Raw genomic sequence first — 22,964 nt, forward strand, 5'->3', positions numbered from 1 at the left:
AATTTAAATTCTGAGGGGAAGTGCTGAACCTTTCCTTTAGAAAAGGTTTTATGTTGGAGTAGTGGTCAAACGGAGATGCTCAAAAATAGAGACAGCGCTAATATCGCTGAAAAAGTGCATCAAACAAGATTTTTTTTATCGCTGACAAGAGAAGACATTTACAATGTCAGATCCAGAACCAGGGCAAAGAAAATAAAGATGGGCCCTATCCTCCAGCTCATGACCGTGTCACCCTCCTGCCTCCAGGCAGAGGCAGCCTCAAAGGCTCCGACCCTTAAACCGCCCTCTGCTCTTTGTTTACTGCAAAATCAGTTTGGGTGTTTATTAATAACATTAGGCTATTTATTCAGGCTGGGCAGAGAAGCTCATTTCATGTCTCCACAATGCTGTTAAATGACTATAAAACAATTGGATTGAAAGTGGGAGACAAGTTTGTAAAAGTTAAAATTCAATTCAATTCAGTTAGTTTATATTGTACTCAATGGCACTAATAGTCATCTCAAGGCACTTTACAAAGGAAACCTTCCAAAACTTATCAGTGAGTTCAGTTCAGTATTCCAATAAGAAAAAAAGTTTCCTATATAAGGAACCCAGCAGATGGCATCAAGTCACTGACTAGTGTCAGAGTCTTTACAGCAATCCTCATACTAAGCAAGCATGTAGCGACAGTGGAGAGGAAAACTCCCTTTTAACAGGAAGAAACCTCCAGAGAATCCTGGCTCAGTATAAGCAGCCATCCACCACGACTCACTGGGGATCGAGAAGACAGAGCAGGCACACACACACACACACACACACACACACACACACACACACACACACACACACACACACACACACACACGCACGCACGCACGCACGCGCACACACACACACGCACACACACACACACACACACACACACACACACACACACACACACACACACACACACACACACACACACACACACACACACACTCACAAACAAAATGGATGAACTAGTAGTAGCACATGTTGAAAAAGTAAAAGACTGTCATTCCTTTAATTGTGTCCTGCAGATCAGTGCAATGAAAAGGAAGTATTTGTTTTTGAAACACTACACTATCCACTGTAACTTTTAAAGTGCAGAGTTTGACCCCTGAAAACCTTCCAGGAGAGGACGACGTCCAAAACCTTCAACGAGGAGGTGCTGTGGAACTGCTGGCTGGAGTTTAACATTAAAATCAAAGACCTGCCCAAGGGGACACGGCTCAACCTGCAGGTAAACTCTGGCTGGGGGTCACTACTGTTTTATATTCATGCCTCTCCATCTTTAAACCATAAATTTCACACAAAATAGTTCTGATGTGAATGGTGTGGAGTATGTGGCTGTAACTTCAGAGGTTTGATCAGACATTAAAAAAAACCTTGAAGATTGAGGGGTCTGTATGTTTGATTAAAACCCGGCAGCCACACCGTTTGTTTTATGGATATTATTGTGCTGTGGAGACTCCATGCACTTTTTGATTTGGTTAAAAAAACAGACAGGAAAACTGCTAAACCCACTTGTTCCTGTTGTCGGTTTAAATATGACAACTACACATTTCATTTTATTTTGGGTTAAAGTTACAAGGAGCCACTTCAGAGGGTCTAAACTTTTGACTCTGAACTAAACTTTAAACTTTAGACCATCTGAAGTGGCTACATCAGGGGTGTCAAACTCATTTTAGCTCAGGGGCCACATTGATGGAAATCTAGTCCCAAGTGGGCCGGACCGGTAAATTAAAGACAACTTCAGATTGTTTTCTTTGTTTTAAAACAATCGATATAAAAAAAGCTGGAGCCTGAGGACAGTGTATCCAAAATAGTACAAGTACAACACCTGAAGTGTACTTGAAAATTTGAAAAAAAATTTTTTTTAATAAATTAAAAAGACATTCCTTAGTTATTCAAAGAGCTTACAGATAACATGGCAAGATCAGTTTCATGCAGCACTTAAAGTATATTTGACTCATTTTACTTAACATCTTTTAGCTTTCACCAGCACATCAATATCAGAAGTCACTTCCTGAGTGGCAGCCAACTTCAGGATGTGATTCACGTTCTTGTGTGAGCCTTGAGCGCAGCTTTGTTTTATTTATACTCATTACAGAGGAAACTTGCTCACAATGATAAAGTTTATTTTCACTCTACATTGTAAAGTATGAAAATAAAGTTTACACAACCATCTCGCAGGCCGCATATTTGACACCCCTGGGCTACATGTTCTGCACCTCTCTAACAGACTTCTCTGCCCCTCCCAGACCTCCTCATGCACCACAGCTCCTGTCTCAACACCCTGTCATACGCTTTCTCCAAATCTACAAAGATAAAATGCACTCCCGTCTGACCTTCTCTGTACTTCTCCGTCAGCATCCTTAAAGCTTCTGACCTAACCCTAGCTTCTACATCTCTTTCTCAGAGCTTCATTTTAAGACTCATTAGTTTTATTTCTTCTGTAATTCCCACATTTTTGTAAGCTGGCCATGTATTTAATCACATAAAGTACAGTTAAAAAAACATGCAGCAGAAAATAATATTTTAGACGTTGCTGAATGGTCAATTGTGCTATTTTAGAACAGGCCTGAGGGCACCTGATAGGATTCAGGGGGACACCAGGTTGGTGCCACCAGAAAGAACCGCACATGGTTCCAGAGCCACAGGTCACAGGTTTAGTGGTGAAGCCTCAGAAGTAATCAGACTAACTAAAACAGTCATTTTATGTGTTCTATAAGGACCAGAACCTTTTCTAAAAGTCCCCCAGCAGGTGATTGGATTAGGCTTTTGTTTATTACTGGCACAGCTGAACCAATCAGAACCGACCAGTAAATAGGGGCTCCCATTGGCTGATTGTTGTCACAACAAAAACTCACCTGGAGCTACAGAACACACTTGTTGGTGAAATTGGGTTTCGATCACAGGACGAAATCTTTTGATATAGTGGGTCACTCAGTCATCCAGGTTGCTGGTTTGATTCCCAACTCCTTCTTAGTCATTCCATCGTTGTCAGATGCATTAAGGTTGTGAACCACAGAAAATTACCAGTTCAGTGTAATTTTTCAAATAATAATAATAATAATACATTGAACTTATATAGCGCTTTTCTAGACACCCAAAGACGCTTTCACACACTCACATTCACACACTGCTAATGATGGTAAGCTACTTGTAGCCACAGCCGCCCTGGGGAGGTCTGACAGAGGCGAGGCTGCCATTTGGCGCCGTCGGCCCCTCTGACCACCAATGTTGGTTGTGATCAGAGGGCCGGTGGTCCCAGTGCACCACAGCCTCGCTACCTTCAGTGCAGCCCAGGGCAGCTGTGGCTACATGTATGGCTCTGAGCCTGAGCTCAGTGGACTCAGTGGTCTCCTTCGAAAAGCAGCTGAGAAGTCACCTGTCCAGGCTGGCTTTTGCATGACCTTCATCATTCCTCCCTCTTTATTCAGCTCTTTCTACCAATTCCTCCTTTCCTGGGATCCGCTGATACCTCTTTCTTCTTCATTTTCTCTTTTCCTTTCCTCACATTTTTAATTACAATTTGTTTTCAAAATTTTATATTTTAAAATAAGTTTTATTTTTTATTTTATTTATTTGTCTTTTTATTGTTCTTACGAAGCGCCCTGTGATTTATTTTGTGAGACGCTATATAAAAGATTGTTTCTTCTTCTTCTTTGTGTTGTAAAGTGCCTGGGGGGGGGGGGGGGGCACTTAGAAATACAGGCCATCTACCAAGATTCCAGACCTTACAGCATGCAAACAGCAAATGGGTACATCATCTTTCTTGTACTTTGCTAAAGTTCTGTTGGCTTGTTTCTCATCCAGGTGATCTGTGGGAAACAACCCCAGATGTCAAGCTCCAGAGGAGGTTCCTACTACGAAGCCACATCAGGAACCTGCTGCCCTGAGGGTAAAATCCCCTCCCAGTTTGTCATCAGTCATGAGGAAACCCTTAGAAAAGGCTTTTTGTTGTGTCTGTTTCTTTCAGGGAAGACCAAGAATCGTGTTCTATACTACGTCAACCTGCTCCTCATCGACCACCGCTCTCTGCTCCGTCAAGGCGAGTTCATCCTTCACATGTGGAAGATGCCGGAGAAAAGTGAAGAGAGCAGCAGCAGCATCAACGCGGACAAACTCACGTCTGCTACCAATCCGGATAAGGCGTCCTCTATGGCCGTCGCAATTTCTCTGGACAAGTACTGCTACCCGGTGGTGCTGCCCAAGAGCAGGGATGTGGGCAGGGATTGTGGGGCGATGGGTGAGGAAAGCGAGGGAGGGGAGAGAGGTCAGAGGGAGATGCCCAACCACCTGAAGAAGCAGTTTGAGGCGATTGTGTCTACAGATCCGTTACATCCGCTTAGTCCTGAGGACAAAGAGCTGCTGTGGCACTTCAGGCATGAGTGCATGCGCCATCCCAGGTACTAATTAGTCCATGTGAATGGCTTTGTTGTTTTTGTCTCGCTAATTGTACCACTGATGTTTCGTAGGGCCTACCCAAAGCTGCTGGGCTCAGTCAGGTGGGGGAAACAGGAAGATGTTTTATCAACACATCGCCTGTTGGAGCGCAGCAGTGCATGGGACACCAGGTAAAGGCCCATCGCCCTGCTGCATGTTTCTGTGTAAGGTGTCAGCGTAACCCGTCATTCGTCTTCAGCGGTCTGGATGTAGGTCTGGCCATGCAGCTGCTCGACTGCCACTACTCAGATGCTCAGGTCCGTTCAATAGCTGTCAGGAAGCTGGAGACGCTGGAGGACGACGATGTGCTCAGATATCTTCTCCAGCTTGTCCAGGTGGGACGCCTTTCCTTCTTTATTATTGTCCGTAAGTGTGAGTAACTGCTAGATACATTTAAATGAATCCCTCAAAGGAATTTATGTCAGTAACTTTTTCCCTTCTGGAGTCCCCATGGTCCACAGTGGCCGCCTCAGCTAATCAGCTAACGCTAACACGACATTGACTCGGTCAGTTTTACAGACACTGGGCCAAGTTTTGTTTTGACAGAAGCTGAGATTTGTTTATAAAACATCCTGAAAGATCACACAAGAACTTGTACTAAGAAGTATACAACTGTAGCATAAACAATGGCAGATATTCATTCCTTAAAGGAATATTAGGTTTTTAATTGTTTATTTTACATCTAAAACAACTGAAACCCGCGAACAGTTGTCACCAGCAGATAACTGTTGCTGATTTCATTTGACATTGTACAAATAACCAGGTTTCAAATCTGATGCCAGCAAATCCAGCCAGCTGCTCCTAAAGTCATGCACTCCCTCCATTATTTGTTAAAGCTTTGTTTATAATCATTAACACACACAGTGGAAACAGCTCATGCTAACTGGGGACTCTCCTTCTTTAAAGGGATTGCTTCAGCTTGTTAGCTCAGAGACTAAACGTCCTCACACTCGTGAGAAGTCCACATCACTTCCTGTTTGACTTCCTGTGTGTTTTCATAATAGACTCTGAGGTTTGCGTGATCAGCTGGGCTAAACAAAGGACTCCTTGCTCTGATAGGAAAATTGCTTTCCTTTTCATGCCACCGATGTCACAGCATGCTGTGCACTTTATTAAAATGTTGATGTATTTTTATCTCGGATTTGTTTTGAATTGTGAGTCAGACTTGACTGTGAATAGTTGCAGCTTTGTAAGGTGAAGGCTGAGTTTGCAGGTCGCGGGTGCATCTGATCTATTTTTAGACTGAGTTTAGCTTGTTCCTGGTTTTAGATGGACTGTTGGTAAAACCTTTAATGATATGAGTACATTTTACCATAAACAGCATCTGTGACCCTCGTCTGAAGTACAGAACTGCATCCCACTAAGCTATGTTGCTATTCAAATAATAGCTTTAAGGAAATGATTAGCTATCAAAAGTTGAATTACATCTCAAGCCTCACCCTTCGTTGCTTTATTCTTTTACCACGTGAACTGCATGGTGTGGGTACACTGAGTTCTGTGTTGTCATCTGCAGTTCCTTCATTGCTGCAGTCAAATGTTCACTGAGCCATTCAGCATCCTCTAAACCTCTGTGTGAAATTCTTCATTCTCATGGTAGTTCTTCAAAAAAGCTGTTTGCATTTGTGGGGTTACATTTTCTCCTTAGATAAATGTTCACTCTGATTCTGTCATGGATGCAGCATTATCGGATACAACAAAGCATCTTATGTTCCTGTGCAGTCGGCAGACTTTTTATTATTATTTTTTATTTAGATCTGGTAGAAAATAATATAAAAGAACAGAATCATTTTCCTCATACGGTTTTTTTTATTACTAAAATGATCTGAAATCAGCAGTATTTATCACAAGTAGCATGTTGTAACCTGTTATTTTTGAAGCCAGGACACTTATGGGGTAGAAAAACGTGCAAATTTTAGCCAGAGTTTGTTTTTTCACGCTGAATAAAAATCAGAGCTGTATCCTAATAAGAGCAGATGTTAAAGCGTGTGTGTGCATCATCGTCTCCTCCTGCAGGCGGTGAAGTTCGAGCCGTACCACGACAGCGCTCTGGTCAGGTTCCTGCTGAAGAGAGCTCTGAGGGTAAGATGGATTAGTGCTCCAGTTTTACACAGCATCATCAGTTGTGTGTGTGTGTGTGTGTGTGTGTGTGTGTGTGTGTGTGTGTGTGAGAGAGAGAGAAAGGAATGAGCGTATTTTTAACAACCAACAAGTCATTTTCTGTTTTAACAAATTTGTATCAGAAACCATCACAGCAGTTTCAACTGAATAATTAGAAAACTTGCCTTTTAAATCCACATCAGAATAAACGTTTAGACCCAAATGAACTTTAACCCTACACCACAGAGCAAGCGCATCGGCCATTTTCTTTTCTGGTTCCTCCGGAGTGAGATTGCCCAGTCCATGCACTACCAGCAGAGGTACGCCGTCCTGCTTGAGGCGTACCTCAGAGGCTGTGGTGAGGACATGCTGCAGGACTTCAGGAAACAGGTGAACAATCAGTTTTATGCTTTTTTTAAGAAGTTTTATTTATATATGTGAGCACAGCTGGGGCAAAATGGGCTCTAAAACAGCTGACGTTTACTAGGTGGAGATGACCGAGGCTCTGCAGAAAGTCACGCGTGAAGTCAAGACCATGTCTGCTGACAAATGTGACATCACGGCACAAGGTGAGGTGGACAGAAGCAGTTTACGTTCTTCTGTTCTTTGGATCAATCTAAACGTGTGTTTTGCTTTTGAAAGTGGTGTTTCAGCTGCGTCAGAAGTTGGAGACTCTACAGTTGTCTGGTCTGCCAGAGAGTTTCAGAGTCCCTTATGATCCAGGACTACGAGCTGGAGCGCTGCTGGTGAGGAAATCACAGCCCTTTAACTCGAGCTACTCGAGTGTCCAGGTCTGAATTTCACTAAACACTGTTCATGTGTGCAGATCGAGCAGTGCAAAGTGATGGCATCCAAGAAGAAGCCCCTGTGGCTACAGTTCAAACGGGCCGACCCCACCACTCTGTCCAAAGATCCCATTGGTATCATTTTCAAAGATGGCGATGACCTCAGACAGGATATGCTCATCCTGCAGGTTAGCAGTAACACTCAGTAGCCTACAGAGCATGACTTACTTAATTCTTGAGGACAACAAACGTGCATTTATCCTTTTTCAGATTCTGCTCATAATGGAGTCAATCTGGGAGACGGAGTCTCTGGATCTGTGTCTGTTACCATACGGCTGCATCTCTACTGGAAACAGAATAGGTCAGATACTCTGGATTAATCTGAGATTATGTTTATGTATTTAGCAGATGCTTTTGTCCAAAGCAACTTACAGGTGATAACCAAACCAGCAGGTTGCCCTCGAGGCTAACGCCTAGGGCCTCTGTGATGTCAAACCCTCCTCTTCTGTCCTTCACAGGGATGATAGAGATTGTTAAAGACGCCACCACCATCGCTAACATCCAGCAGAGTGTCGTTGGAAGCACCGGAGCTTTTAAAGATGAGATCCTTAATCAGTGGCTGCGGGACAAGTGTGTCAGCGAGGACAAGGTACGTGTCAGGACACGGATATGGTTCATGTTTGTCTCAGTGGCCTCACACGGCCTCCATCTGGTCAGAGATAAATACGTATCCCATCTACAATACCCTTAAAAGTCTACACCAAAAGAAAGGAAAGCATTACTTATTTGGGGCAATGTTGGTTATATTAAAATGTGTTTGAATAATAACACAAACAAATGAAGGATAAGAAAATGTAAAAATATTAAACTTTTTATTCAAGCATCCTTCTATTTTTACACGTGTTTAGTTCAGGATTTTATTTTGTAATGTTTTGTATCGGGTCCATTTCTGTGCTCGCTTCAATAAGACGTGAACTAAAACGCGCTCTACCAGCTGGTTAAGCTGCTAGTTAAACCTTAACCACGTACCAAACCTCAATTAGCCGTTTCCTGTTTGGGTTCATAAATAAACATGTCGTCATCTGAATTGTGGCTCAACTTTAAAAGTTTATTTGCCTTCCATTAACACTCCCTTTGTTTTGTGAAAAAGAAAATTTAAAGCAAAAAGACTTCAAATGTTATCAGACAAAAAAAAAACTGGATTCACTAAAACTTTACTTTGTGAAGTGCCTTGAGACGACTCTTGTCGTGATTTGGTGCTACATAAATAAACTGAACTGAATTAAAACAATTTTCAATTCAAATCAAGTTTATTTATAAAGCACCAACTCACGACAAGAGTCGTCTCAGGGCACTTCACAAAGTAAACATTTCAATACAGTTCAGGTCATTAAGCCAGTCAGCAGAGGTGTGACCAAGTCACTCCTTTGCAAGTCACAAGTAAGTCCAAGTCGAGTCCAAAGTCAGTGATATGGAAGTCCAAGTCCAAGTTCTTAACTTTGATTTTTAAAGTCATAGTCAAGTCATCTGTCCAACTTCAAATTCATGATAATGATGATAATTAAATTCCAGAAATAAAGCTTAATTTATTTGCTCAAACAAGCAGAAAGTGCAACTGAAACTGATTATAAACAAAGTGCTGCTGCAGTCAGCAGTACAAGATCAAACCCAGAACAAAGAATGATTTATGATTTTTGTCCATGTCGTGCCACTTTTGTGCTAAAATATCAAATATGCCCAAGTCATCATCAAGTCAACAGATGCAAGTTGATTCAAGTCACAAGTCATTGGCGTTCAAGTCTGAGTCACGTTGTAAGTCATTATAGATTTTATCAAGTCAAGTCAGAAGTCATGAGTCTGACTCGAGTCCAAGTCATGTGACTCGAGTCCACACTTCTGCCAATCAGTAAAAAGTTTCCTATATAAGGAACCCAGCAGGTTGCATCGAGTCACTGTTTTAGTTGCATCACCCTGATCCGTTTACATGCTTTTGTTCTGTGTCGGTTAGAAATGACCACAACTAAAGAAATGCGTGTGTTGGTTTAAAAAAGTGGTTCCCAACCTTTTTTTTTCAGGGGCCCCCCCTTTTCTGTGTGCAAGACAATCCAGGGCCTCCCAACCCCAACTTCTACTCACACACACACACAATTAAAGTTAATAATTACAAACTTCATACAGCAACAGCTCCATCCTGCCTGGATAGCATAGAGCAGTGGTTCCCAAACTTATTTAGCCGTGCACCCCCTTCTATGTCCCGACCATGTCGACGCACCCCCCAGCCCCCACATCAGGGCATGGCTCTAATGTTTATTAATTGCTATTTAAAAAATGAAAGTGATGGGGGAAAAGTTAATAAGTATTCGATACCATTACAATTTCCTTTGATTTAATTTTAAATAAATATTTAGAGTGCCCAGGTAGCACATAAACAATGCAATTTAACGGGTTTCTTAAAGTAGGAACGTTTAACCTGTGCGGCCAGAGCGCTCTCCTTCCTTCTGCTCTGCGTAAACCTGAGCTGGTCACCTACTTGTGCGTAATCAAATGTCTGTAGGGGAAAAGATGGAAACGATGTAGCCATGAGGTTCACTTTTGACTCAGACCGACTTATTGCTGTTTTATGGTGTGGCTGAATCTGCGATCCGCTGCCACGCGGACAGGAATAACAAATGCTGCAGTAACATGAGATGTGGTCAGGTTCATGAGGAGTCACTGGCTGGAGCGGACCCGACTTTAATACGTCATCCCACAATAGAAGCTAATATCTTAATTTGACCTTGAATGAAAAATGTTATAAAACCTCTTAAAAGTTTTTATCACGGAGGAGGCAGCGCTCATTCTGCCTTCAGTCTGACAGCGCGCCGGAGTTTGCGCAGCGTGCGCGCTTATTGAATCTGTGTGTGTGTGTGTGTGTGTGTGTGTGCGCGCGCGGCACAGCTCCATGAAGCTTGGTTTATGCTTGATGCATTCACTTCCCGCTTGGTGATGCAGCTCGCGGATGGAACGCGCTTCACAACTTGCAGCGTTTAAGTCACCGCGTCTCGTTATTAGCGCTATTTAAACTTCTGCCCAGCCCAGATGTGCTCACATGTGCACCCGTGAGCCGTGGTTCCGCTGGAACGCGTCTGACCTCTGACAGACGCACTCTGAACTTCAGATCGGCTGAATGGGAATCATTTCTTGTTTTATTTTGTTACATCCAAAATGTTCTGTGTGTGAGGTTTACAATGTCAGAACACCTGCATGAGACAGGTGTTAATTACAATCTGCCAGAATGACTCACCACCTTCAGATTCCTCCAACACCGTTAAAAATTATCAAATACGGAACATATCGGCGTGCGCAGGCCAGAGTGCTGAAGCTCAGCACATTATTATTATGAAGCTAGGGCACATGCGGAGGACACACACACAAGCCAAATATACTTGTTTTCAATAAAATTTATTGTGCCCTCTTACTATTTCTTTGGCCCACCCACAAATGAGTTTCTGGCTACGCGAATGGTGACATCTGACAGACTTCTCTGAGCTCCGCAGCCATTACACTTTTCACTTCGCGCACCCTCTAGCGGCAGCTTGCGCACCCCCAGGGGTGCGTGCACCACACTCTGGGAATCCCTGGCATAGAGAGTGTTCACATTACCATAGCCTGCCTTTTTTCAGGGTGCAACCGGCCTGTTTTTCAGCCCTCTTCCTGAGGTGGTCTGCCTCAGGCTGGCCAGGGCCAACACACCCACTGCTGACTGATAAAGCTGGGCGGACACTGTGTGACTTTTTCACTCGTAGCACTCAGCTTCAGCTCAAACTGTACGACTTCCTCGCAGTCTCAGAGCAGATCTCACGAGCCATGTGCTCACACTGTACGACCCAGTTCTCGGATGCGACCTGACTGCTCACACTGTACGTCTGGTAGCAACACGTCGGCCCTAAAAATATGCTAAAAATAGCAGTTTTTACACAACACGTCAGACTTTTTTGTCTTGTTTTTCCTGTTGTCCTTCGGGAGTGCTGCAGGAGGACACACAGGGATTTATGGGGGTTGGATGAAGAAAACGAAATAAAGAAAGTAAATCTGTGTTTAGTGATCAGTTTAATTTGACATGAACACGACAAACATGCTTTCTTGACAATCCTTGTCACTGTGAGTTAAAAAAAAAACGTTTAGAAATAAAAACGAACAACGTGAGTTATTAGGGAAATAGCGGGTGAGCGGTGTTGATGCATGATTGCGCATGCGCCGTGAGCGGTTCTGGTACTTTTTGGGTTGCAGCTGCTCGCTGCGCCGCTTCAACCCTCCTGAGGAACGAGCAGAATATCAAACACTCCAGAAGTCCCTTCAAGCTCACGATTGCTGATCGGCAGCTGGTCACGTGTTAATCACCTCTCGTAACCCCCTGTACACTACACGACGCTCAGCGCAAAACTCACCCCGATCTTGTGGATTCTCGCACGAGTGGAATATCGGCTCAATCAATCAATCAATCAATCAATCAATCAATCAATCAATCAATCAATCAATCAAAGCTTTAAGTGAAAAAGTTGCAAAGTGTACGCCCGGCTTAAGCCAGCTCAAATTCACACCTTCCATTAGGAGAACCCTCCGATTGGTGGGTAGAAGCAGCCCACCTGGGCTTATGGCGTTCTCATGCTGATTACCTAGGAGCTGAGAACTTCTCTGACTGCATTCCTTGCATCAGCTGGGCCAGGCTGGGGCTGCCTGGGGCTATCCGGGTGCAGTGGAGCTGGGGCCAGAGTTGCGGCTCTTACAGAATTTAGATTTTACTACTAGGTGTGTTTTGGGTACTTTATAAATGTATTTTTTTTTACAAATATAATATTGGTAACCTCACAACATCAGCACAGACAAAAATATGGGGGCCCCTGCAATCTTGTGGGAACCACTGGTTTAAAACACGATCCCTGACTACAACGGCTCTGTGTTTTTCTGTGAAGCCGCTCAGATGCTCTTCTGCTGCTGTGGACCCATTCATGTTGTTCGTAGGAGGAAATGCAGAAGTGTGAAAATGGTTGTGTGGCATTTCTGTTCAGGTTTCAGTTTTAGTTGATGAGTAACTGAGAAGTAGAACTTTTTTCAGAGTAGATGTAGTATTTGACCAAAGTACAAAGAAAAGTTTCAATCCATCTGGAGAAGAACAGAACAGATTAAATAGCATCCTCTAAATGTAAATGTGAAGCTGCTACTCCAATAATCACAACCTCAGTAGCGGTTTTAGGCACGGGCAGACAGGGCAGTTGCCCGGGGCGGCATTTTTTCATGACACAAAAGGGGCGCACAAGCGCGGAGTAAAAAAAAAAAAAAAAAAACAGGAAATCTGCGCCGCACCGAGGTTTTCTATTATCTGTCATATGACAGTGTCTGGATTGGAAACAGCAAGTTGGCGCCCCCTGCAGCTGCAGGCGCTGAACGTTCACGTGCTCCGTGTGTCTATGAAGAACAGGAAGGGGAGGGGTGCGGCGGGGGAATTCACCTCTGCGTCTTTCCCAAATAAATGCGCGGGTAGGGGCTGAATCAACTGTATTAAGATGGCTAAAGTCAATCACATCTTAACGTTCTTCCATATTTCATTCATAATAGCATAAACACAGGCCTATCATTCTTTCAGGTTTCTCTGAATTGTGTGAAATGGCCGAATAAAAAAAGGAAAAACAAAATGATTTTGTGGTCACCCCCCATCAAGGTCAAATTGTTTAGTCCTGACTAAAGGAAACTTATTGAGTCAAGAGCCAAACAGAAGAGATGAACATAAAAAAGCTAAAACCACCAGGTGCCCCATTCAGGGGGAAAAAAAGAAAAAAGAGGAGAAAGATAAAGGTATGTAGCTCTCATGATGCATGTTTTCAATTATTTGAACCAGTTAACTGGGATTTTAACGGTTAAATGCGGTCAACTAATTGCTAACAGAGCTAATAGGGCTGAAATATTGAAACAAATATTCAAATGGTTTGAAAAAAGTCCTTGAATCGTTTTTTACTGATTCAAACTAGGATTTGTTAAATGCTCACTGCAGCCCGTGGCCTGCCTGAACAACAACAAACACATGTTGATCATGTTCAAATAATAATAAATAAAACAATTCTACAAGCTGAAGAAAACACCCCAGTCACCACTAACTATCCTGTTTATTTATTGCAGATGGCTGCACTGATTATTTTTTACATGATTTGTTCTGTAAAAGTTGGCATTTTTGGTAATCTACAGTTTTTTATGTCAGTTTAAATTACAATTTCAGAGGCAATTCTAAAATATTATGGATCATGAGCTCTATTGGAGATCTACCCCAACTTTTGGACTGCTCTGCCAGTCACTGTGGCTCAAGCTGAGAGGAGCTTTTCAAAACTTGATCAAGTCATGCCTGAGGTCACCTATGTTTCAGGGGCGGCTCACTAACCTGGCTCTGATTAGTATCAATCACTCAGTAGGGGAGCAGATTTCATATGATGACATTATTGATGATGTTGCATCAAGGTTAGGTTTTAATTTTAGTTTGTGTTTTCTATTCTAAGTGCAATGCTGTAGTGATTATCTTTAGTTTGTTATGTGTGAAATATTTTTGCTATTTAGAATATTTATTATCTATTATGTTCATATATTCTTAATATTTAGTTATTGTTTGTTTTTGTATAGTTGATTCTATATATTTTGATACAGTATATAATGTATAGTGATTTACATTCTGACAACTTCATAGTAATTAATGTAAATATGTGCAACTTAGAAAAATGAATGTTCAATAGTTGTTCTAATAAAACATGCCTGTTTGTAGAAAACATGTGTGTGTTCATGCAGGTGGGGTGGTGGTGGTGGTGGTGGTGGGGGGGGGGCGCTCAAAGGGGGCCTCGCCCGGGGAGTAATTCGATGTAGAACCGCCACTGCACAACCTCCTCAGGAAGTGACATCATCAGCTGAGTAGAGACTTGTATATCTAATATGTACAACTTCACTATAGTGAAACTTTAACAAGCAAGCTGCTCAAACCACGAGCTCTGATCTTTGTGTTTGATTTTCTTTCTCTCAACAGAAACATGAATGTATCAAACAGCAGAACCATCATTATGACTTACAGCCACAGCATTCTCGCTCTTTTAGGTCAAAATTGATGTATTTTTTATTTATTTAACTGATGGGGTTTGGAACGAAGTGCTGAGAACACATCCCTTCTTAGAAACACTTCAACAACCCTTTGATGGAAACCTTAACACCTGATAACACCCATCCAATAATCAGCTGACCTTAGAATCTGTAGGTTAATTATAGGGGTTATTCTATTCCCTCCATGTTGCAGCTGGAATAAATAAAATTGCTTAAAACTAACAGAATAATTTAAATTTTCATTTCTTTGCTAGTTCAAAAAAATTCCAGCCAAGCAGCTTTTCCATACCTCATATTTTTACTCAAAACTAGAAAAATTGAATCATATTTAATAATATTTACCTTACGTTTTTAGAGATCTTATTTCTTTTTGGACTAATGTTCATGTTCCACCACTGGATGTTTGGATCAAAATGTAAAAATTAAATTAAATGGCTAGAAATTAACATTATTTACTTTCCTAGAAATCAGTTTTTGCTTTAAAGTAATCTTCTAGATTTAGGTCTGAACAAAAGCATCAGATCAGACATTTTGCTACACTGAGAAAATCTTCCCAGCTTTTCTAAAACGTCTATCATTTGGTACAACCCACCTCACACCCGTTTAACTTTCACAGCAGGTGTTGTGCTGACTATTTGCACTTTATAGTCATTGTGCAGCTTTGTTTCCTGCAGCAGGTTTTATTTTAAACCAGTCGGGAGGAAATGATGTCGGACAGGAAGGAAGTGAGGTTGGGGTTTTCTGCAGCCACATTTTTCTGCTTGTTGCCTTGTTGTTGTTCTATGTGTTTCTGTGGAACCTGAAGAAGTGACCAGTTCTCTCTCTCTCTGTGTGTGTGTGTGTGTGTGTGTGTGTGTGTGTGTGCGTGCGTGCGTGCGTGTGTGTGTGCAGTTCCAGCAGGCTGTGGAGAGGTTTCTGTACTCCTGCGGGGGTTACTGTGTGGCCACGTATGTCCTGGGCATCGGGGATCGTCACAATGACAACATCATGATCACCGAGTCAGGTCAACATCTTCTCACTGAGGAAAAAACCTTCTCTCCATCTGAGAGGAAATTCAAACAAATCTCTTGTATTCCTGCAGGGAATCTGTTTCACATCGACTTTGGTCACATCCTGGGGAATTACAAGAGTTTCATGGGAATCAGTAAGGAGTGGGTTCCCTTTGTGCTCACGCCAGACTTCCTGTTCGTCATGGGGACATCGGGGAAGAAGAGCAGCCCCCACTTCCAGAAGTTCCAGGTGGAGAAAATGTTTTCTTTTTGGCTTTTAACTAGAATTGACCAAACTAGGAAGGACTTTAGATTCAGGCACATTCATGAACAGCTTGTTCTGGTGCATTCTGGGATTTGTAGTGTTAGTGTTATTTTTTTTTAACTGATTATGAAGCATAATTTTGGCCGTGTTTGAGTTGAGCTGCGCCTCACCTGGAAAACAGACGAGAGCAGATGGAAGCAGCAGGGGGAGTGGCTGAAAGCCGGCGTTTAAGTCGGACACAATTTCCTGCATGTGTTGCTCGCGGGTGACGATGGATGAAGATATCGCGTTGGTGTTCACACTTGTTTAACTTTCAATATTAATTCTGGTGCCTGTTAGCAGCTGAAACACATCCTCACGTGCTTGTGGATATCATATATTGTATATGAAGACATGACTGTAATAATAAGTAAAAGCTGTAGGTTTAGTGTGCTCATAGGAAACGTGACAAAAGAACACAAATCACATTTCTCTTTATGGCCTATATAGTTGTCATCATCAATGTAACATGATTTACAGAATACATGTGACTAACTAACATTTCATGTTCCACCACTGGATGTTTGGATCAAAATGTAAACCAATCAGATCTTAGATCTGGTGAGAGCCAGGCGTTTCCCGTCATCCCCTAGGTTTTGCAGCCGGTGCAGAGCAACTGCAGCACCTTGCTCCAAAATCTGCGGCCGCCTTGATCTCACGAGGTTATCGTTGCCTACGTATGCATAACGTCAGAGCAAGTGGGCGTCAAATCGGACACAAATCTAACCGGCATGCACAGCTCGCCGATCACCGCTGGTCTAATCTGCGCAGAACTGGCTCATCTCGAACACAGCCGTTGATAGGATTGTTGCTGTGGTTTGAGAGGATAATCCTGGGTGTTTTTTTTACCACTTTATAAAGATGAATTTTGATGCATTACAGTTACGACTGTTGGATTTATAATTTGTAAGTTAAAAACCACGTTCTTCCATTCTCAGGATGTGTGTGTGAAGGCCTACCTCGCTCTCCGCCACCACACCAACCTCCTCATCATCCTCTTCTCCATGATGCTGATGACTGGTATGACCTCTGTATGGCTTTTTCCCAAAGAACAAGCTTACACTGAAATGAAAAACCTGCCTCATATCCTCCAGGTGGTGTTTTTTATGACACCTGAGGACGTTTTAAAGAGACATTGTGCAGTTTTTAACCATTAATTTGTGGAAATATCCATTGAAATGTTGTTGTAAAAGAATTAAAAGATACCCAGTTGTTGAAAAATATTGGCGGTTTCACATTCCAGAGCCTAGGGGCCGCTACAGAGAAAGCCTAGTCACCTCTGAGCTTGCGTCTTGTTTTTGGGACCTCCAGGGTTTATCCTATCAGCCGACCTCAGAGACCGTGCAGCGGAGTAAAAAACCAGTAGCTCAGAGAGGTAATCCGGAGCGAGGCCATGCAGAGATTTAAAAGCCCATAAAAGCACCTTGTACTGGATTCTAAAACAAACAGGCAGATAGAAGAAGAAACAATCTTTTCTTTAGTGCCTCTCAAGATAAAAATCACGAGGCGCTTCACAAAAACAAAAACAATTTAAAATGTAAAAAAAATTTCAAAAATGGTCAAAAATATATTTAAAATAAGCAAAAATAGACAATTGTGATTAAAAAAAATGCAAAGAAAGAGAAAGAGAGTAAATAGGAAAGAGGGAAATCAGTTAAACCTGGGGAAGGTGGAATAGGTGAGGAGAGCAGAACAAGGAGAGGCTGGTGATGAAGGTCACACCAAAACCAGCCTGAACAAGTGAGTTTTCAGTTGTTTTTCAAGGAGACCACTGAGTCCACTGATCTCAGGCTCAGGGGGAGAGAGTTCCAGAGTCTGGGGACCACAGCAGCAAATGATCTGTCACCTTTGGTCTCTAGCCTGGTGCTGCACAACCAGTAGGCTTTGATCACTGGACCTCAGGGACCTGCTGGGGGTGTAGGCACTAAGAAGATCACCAATGTAAGATGGTGCTTGTCCATGTAAGGCCCTATAGACCAGAACCAGGATCTTGAAATGAACCCTGAAGTTGACTGGCAGGCAATGAAGCTGGAGGAGAAGTGGGGTGATGTGGGAGTATTTGGAGGACTTGGTCAGAAGCCGAGCACAGGCATTCTGAACCACCTGTAGACGGTTCAGGGAGGTTCTGCTCAGACACGCGAAAAGAGAGTTACAGTAGTCTAAGCGTGAGGAGATGAAGGTGTGGATAACTAGGGGTGGGTGCAATTAATCGATGTGGCGATGCATCTAAAAGCTTAACATGTTGTTTCGGCATCGATTAATGAACGTCGATGCTTAAAAAAACATAACATCAAAGTTTTGTTGCGAAGCCGGTACTAAAAAAAAAAAACCACGTAACCGGAGCCTTAACAAGCACGCCGCCTGGACTGTTTAGTGAGTGGCACTACCTCTTTGACCTCTTTCTCCATCCTGGACTACCGAAGAACTCAGAGAAGGCGAGGAGCATTACAAAAGCAATAGCTACTTTTATCACGACGGATCTACGCCCGTATTCAGTAGTAAACAACAGGGGGTTTCGGTTTGTGGTGTGCACCATGGCGCCGCGCTATAAACTTCCTCACCAAAAACATTTCGCAGAAAAAGAAGTCCCCCACCTCTACGAGGAAACCAAAGCAAGCGTTCTGGAGTCCATGAAGAAGGCAACCGGGATAGCGCTCACATGCGATGCATGGCCATCGGTTGCCACCATATCCTTTGTTACTGTAACGGTGCATTTTGTTCTCACGTCGGACAAGAACGGGTGGAAGTTGGTGAGTCACGTTCTTCAAACTCGAGAGATGAGAGAGAGTCAAAGTAGCACAATGCTGACATTTGCCCATCTCACACAACAGGAGGATGTAGGGTGACAAGAGGGAGGGGAGGGAGTATGGGAGGACAGTTAAGTTTAAGATGAGTATGAGTGTCACTCTGCTCTATTTTGTTGTGTTCACCTCACTGTACTGAAGCTCCAGGCTGAATATATGTTCAGTTGAATTATGCACCTTTGTTCTGAAAAAATGCAACATATTACCTTCAAATATAGCAGGTTTCTTCTGTTACCTATATTCCAGACTGAAAAAGCTGAATTATTTTGAGGAATGCACTTTTGATCTGTATGACAGCTTTTTTGTAATGTTATCATATGCCAGACTCATTACGTTTCCATTAAATATATTTGATGGAAGTAAAAATCTTGTTTACTTGAATTAATTAGCTCATTAAATCCAGGGCTTGCCTGTTTTCAGTGTTACCCAACAATGGAGGGGACACTAGTGTAAGTAAAGCTTTCCCTGATCGAAGTTAAGTTGGTCAAAGTGCAAATATTTACACGTCATACAGTCATAAAATGAGAATTTGTCTTTGAAAAATAGTTAAATGTTAAAAAAAATGTACCGGTATTTACTAACAGAGAGTACTGTTTTAGAGGAACTGAATTAATTGATAGGTTATTTATTTACAAATGTAGATAAAGAAGAAGACAATCTTGTATGAAAAAAGCATAAAAAATGTCAATAATCGAAGAATCGTGGCACCAGTTATCGAATCGAACCAAAAATCATTATAATCAAAGCATTGAAGCTCTCATAATCGAAATCGAATCGTGAAGTACCCTTTTTGGAACACCCCTATGATAACTGTCTCAAGTTCAGAGAGCGACAGAATACCATAATCATAAAAATCAGGTCTAAAATACATGGGTGACGCCGTATTGGATACCATGATTCCTTCTACGGAAAGCCTTGAGGACAGAATGCATTTACTGATTTGTAACAAAGGGTTACAAAACTTTCAGCGTTAATAAACTTTTTACACATTTACTTCACTCATTGCAAGCAATGAAAGAGAATCTGATGTTCTTTTTATTTTGCTGGGGGTTGCACTCTCAGGGATTTTTTACCCTAATGGCCACCTGTTGGTAAGGTCTTACTTGAACACAAAAATAATGCTTGCTTGCAATGATTTAGGTGTCTACTGCCCACTATCGCCTGGGACACTACACACTGTCACTTTAAATTTAGTGTGTTTGTTTCAGACTAACTGATTATTTATAATACATTAAACTCAGGTATGCCTCAGCTGACCAGTAAGGAGGACATCGAGTACATCCGTGAGGCCCTGACTGTCGGCCGCAGCGAGGATGAGGCACAGCGCCACCTGTTGGACCAGATAGAGATCTGCAGGGAGAAAGGCTGGATGGTGCAGATCAACTGGTTTGTTCACCTTGTGCTCGGGATCAAACAGGGCGTAGAGAAACGCTCCACTTAGGACAAAATCATCAAATCTATAGACATGAAGGAAAGTCAGGAAGACTTTCAGGCGCTCAAATTACAAACAGATATTTAAAGTTGGATATCATCTCTGATATTGACTTATTTCTCTTCTACGGAAATAAAAGTAAACTAAATGTGAAACAGCTTTTGTTGCACTTTATGGCCCAATTTTTAAACTAAACTCAAACCAAATATATTCCTTTATTTCCTACATCATTCAGCATCACTATGGAAATCAGAAGCAGCATGAGGTCACATTTCTGAGGTCTGAAGGGTTTTTTATTGTTCTAAAGGTTTTCCTGAATATATGTAGTGAATTTTGTTGCTACATAGAAATAATCTAAACCCTTTAGGTCCTTTTTTGTATTTGTTAAAGTTGAATTTCTCCTACCTGCTTCCTGACATTTCATATTTTTTCTTTAAGTAACTGCCAGGTAAATAATGTCTAACATTTTCAAAATTTGGCACATTATCTTTCTAATCTTAAAGGTTGAATATGGGACACGCACACTGGTAATGTAACAGAAAACATTTTCCAGCCGCTGGTTCACTGCTTACACCTTAAGTGACCTGCCAGCACCATGTCCGGTGACAGGGTAAGGACTAATTTCTACTACTAAGTTTAATTTACAACAGTATATACTGTTAGAACATCTCCTGGGCTCAGAATCAGCTGCCTGACTTTAAATCTGCCACTTTACCCAGTCCCAGCCTCGCCGAGCTGAGCACAACTGTACCCTCTAGTGGCTGGTAGATGTAAACAAACAGTGACAGCATTACATTAAAAAAAATACAGCTTTAAAGGAAAAACTGTACATTCTGCACACCTCTGAACGCCCCATGGAGGTATTGTTTTAAACAGCTTTATTAAAATGTTCCATATTCCAGGTTTAAATAAAATAAAAAAAATTCAAATGTTTGTTTGTCGTAGTCAGTTAATTTTTTTAAGTTTTCTAGTCAGAGATTAAGAAAATGAAGTCCTTTATTGATTTATTAACCATAACTTTTGTTTAAAGTCCATTTACATATTGTCATGTTCTGTGGTACTCTTGACCCACGACATGCAGAATCAGAGGCGGAAACAGGGAGGTAAGAAAATCAATTTATTTTAGAATGGAGAACTCAAAGTGCTGCTCAAACTGATGCAGGAAGTACCAGGATGTTCTAAAGGAGAGACAAAGGTCAATATCCGTGAGAGATGATGAGATGGATGACTGAAGGTTTAGGCTTACTGTCAGGAGGTGGTTGGAGGGCGTGTGAAGGAACACTGGTTGGTCTGTGAAGAAGGGTTGCAAAGGGGTCTTGATGAAGACGAGGTCCAGAGTTTCTGCGTGGTGAGCTTAAAAGGGTCAGGCGGTAGGGGGTGCAGCCAAGTTAAAGTAAAGTAGGAGTACATCCATTGTCAAAAGGTCTGGAGAAAGAAACATCATTGCATAGGTTTGCTGCCTCAGGTTTTATTAAGGTAAAACTCCAGAATGCTCTAAGTGATCAAATGAATTACATTTGACAATTGAACTTGATAAAAAAAACTTTTCCAAAACAAACTTTAAAATGAGACTTTTGGCTTGTTTTTAGCACCCCCTAGTGTCCAGTCAGTCGAAGCAAAAGTGAAACTTATCTCCTCGCTGTGCGTTCGTGTTTTTAACACCTTAATCTAATGCTGAAAAGTCTCCTCAGCCTTCATTAGTGTCTACAGGGGTGGTTCATCACTAAATTAAACAAATCAGCTGTGGAAGCAGACTGCACCAACAGGTATGTCAGCTCCACTTTTACTATGTCCAACAGGAGGCGGCCCACCCCTCTGAAGTTGAAAGTGCAAATTCTAGCCACAAAGTCAAAGTGACATTTCATTGGCCATGTAAAGGGTCAGTTTAGCACATATTGACTCAAGAAAATAATTTAAAAATATGATAAAGTTGCATAGTGTGGCTTTAAAAGATTGCCTGGTGTTGAAGGGCAGCGAAGAAGCCGCTTGTCTCCATAAAAAAATAAATAAATAAAGCAAGAAATGGTCCCTGAACATCCTCCTGCACTGGGCTATAAAGCAAAAGTTAGAACCAAGTTGTACCAAGGAAGAAAATAAAACCCGAGGTTCAGATCCAACTGGTCTCTAACCTGTTAACTTGTGATCAGCTCTCAAGAAGCAGATGAACAAAGAAAACATCCCTAAATCCTTGACAACCCCAAGCACTGATGATGAGGGATTGATTTGGACCAGAAGGTGAGCATGTTGCAGGGAACCGTGAAGGAGACCCAACACTCTAAATATTGAATAAACCCAATGTAGTTTCCAATAAAAACCTTTGAAGCTTAGGAAATGTTTTTCATTTGACTTCAGTAATTATAGAGACATCTGAAATGTTAGGGATTTTATCAGTATGTTTATCAATTACCCATTTCCTGTAGTCGAAGAGAAAAGGAGACAATGAGACAACAAGTCAACCAGTTATAACTGTGGCATATGCATGAGGCAAAATGCCTCGAACATCTGGAGAGAGAGAGAGAGAGAGAGAGAGAGAGAGAGAGAGAGAGAGAGAGAGAGAGAGAGAGAGAGAGAGAGAGAGAGAGAGAGAGAGAGAGAGAGAGAGAGAGAGAGAGAGAGAGAGAGAGAGAGAGAGAGAGAGAGAGAGAGAGAGAGAGAGAGAGAGAGAGAGAGAGAGAGAGAGAGAGAGAGAGAGAGAGAGAGAGAGAGAGAGAGAGAGAGAGAGAGAGAGAGAGAGAGAGAGAGAGAGAGAGAGAGGTGTCTAAATAAGTGAGCATGCAAAGAGGCATAGAGCAGTACATGTTACATTCAGTTGATTGAATCAATGATCAAGAATTAATAAACATAATTTCCATAACATGGAAAACAGAGCCAACAACCTGAAGCAGCAAACAGTATGTAAACCAACACTTCTCACAACTTTGGCCATGGCTGTAAAACGGAAATATCACTGGAAGTCTGTTAAACATGTCTGAAACTGGACCAAACTGTTTT

At 42.0% G+C, this 22,964-nt stretch overlaps 1 protein-coding gene across 3 annotated transcripts in view; it reads left to right on the forward strand.

Moving 5' to 3' along the window:
• Nucleotides 1-20,701, forward strand: part of pik3cg (phosphatidylinositol-4,5-bisphosphate 3-kinase, catalytic subunit gamma) — a 29,877-nt gene extending 9,176 nt beyond the window's left edge. For all 3 annotated transcript variants that reach the window (XM_015954990.3, XM_015954982.3, XM_070554547.1), the window contains exons 9-24: nt 1,136-1,243; nt 3,823-3,907; nt 3,986-4,415; nt 4,485-4,583; nt 4,652-4,787; nt 6,466-6,531; nt 6,796-6,939; nt 7,037-7,118; nt 7,192-7,295; nt 7,376-7,522; nt 7,605-7,695; nt 7,853-7,983; nt 15,336-15,447; nt 15,526-15,683; nt 16,676-16,757; nt 19,783-20,701. In XM_015954990.3, the coding sequence (XP_015810476.3) occupies nt 1,136-1,243; nt 3,823-3,907; nt 3,986-4,415; nt 4,485-4,583; nt 4,652-4,787; nt 6,466-6,531; nt 6,796-6,939; nt 7,037-7,118; nt 7,192-7,295; nt 7,376-7,522; nt 7,605-7,695; nt 7,853-7,983; nt 15,336-15,447; nt 15,526-15,683; nt 16,676-16,757; nt 19,783-19,982 (2,175 nt within the window). In that variant the 3' untranslated portion in view covers nt 19,983-20,701. The remainder of the gene's footprint in view (nt 1-1,135; nt 1,244-3,822; nt 3,908-3,985; nt 4,416-4,484; nt 4,584-4,651; nt 4,788-6,465; nt 6,532-6,795; nt 6,940-7,036; nt 7,119-7,191; nt 7,296-7,375; nt 7,523-7,604; nt 7,696-7,852; nt 7,984-15,335; nt 15,448-15,525; nt 15,684-16,675; nt 16,758-19,782) is intronic.
• Nucleotides 20,702-22,964: the final 2,263 nt, after the last annotated feature.

The sequence above is a fragment of the Nothobranchius furzeri genome, chromosome 1 (genome assembly GCF_043380555.1).
Source record: "Nothobranchius furzeri strain GRZ-AD chromosome 1, NfurGRZ-RIMD1, whole genome shotgun sequence".
Lineage (NCBI taxonomy): Eukaryota > Metazoa > Chordata > Actinopteri > Cyprinodontiformes > Nothobranchiidae > Nothobranchius > Nothobranchius furzeri.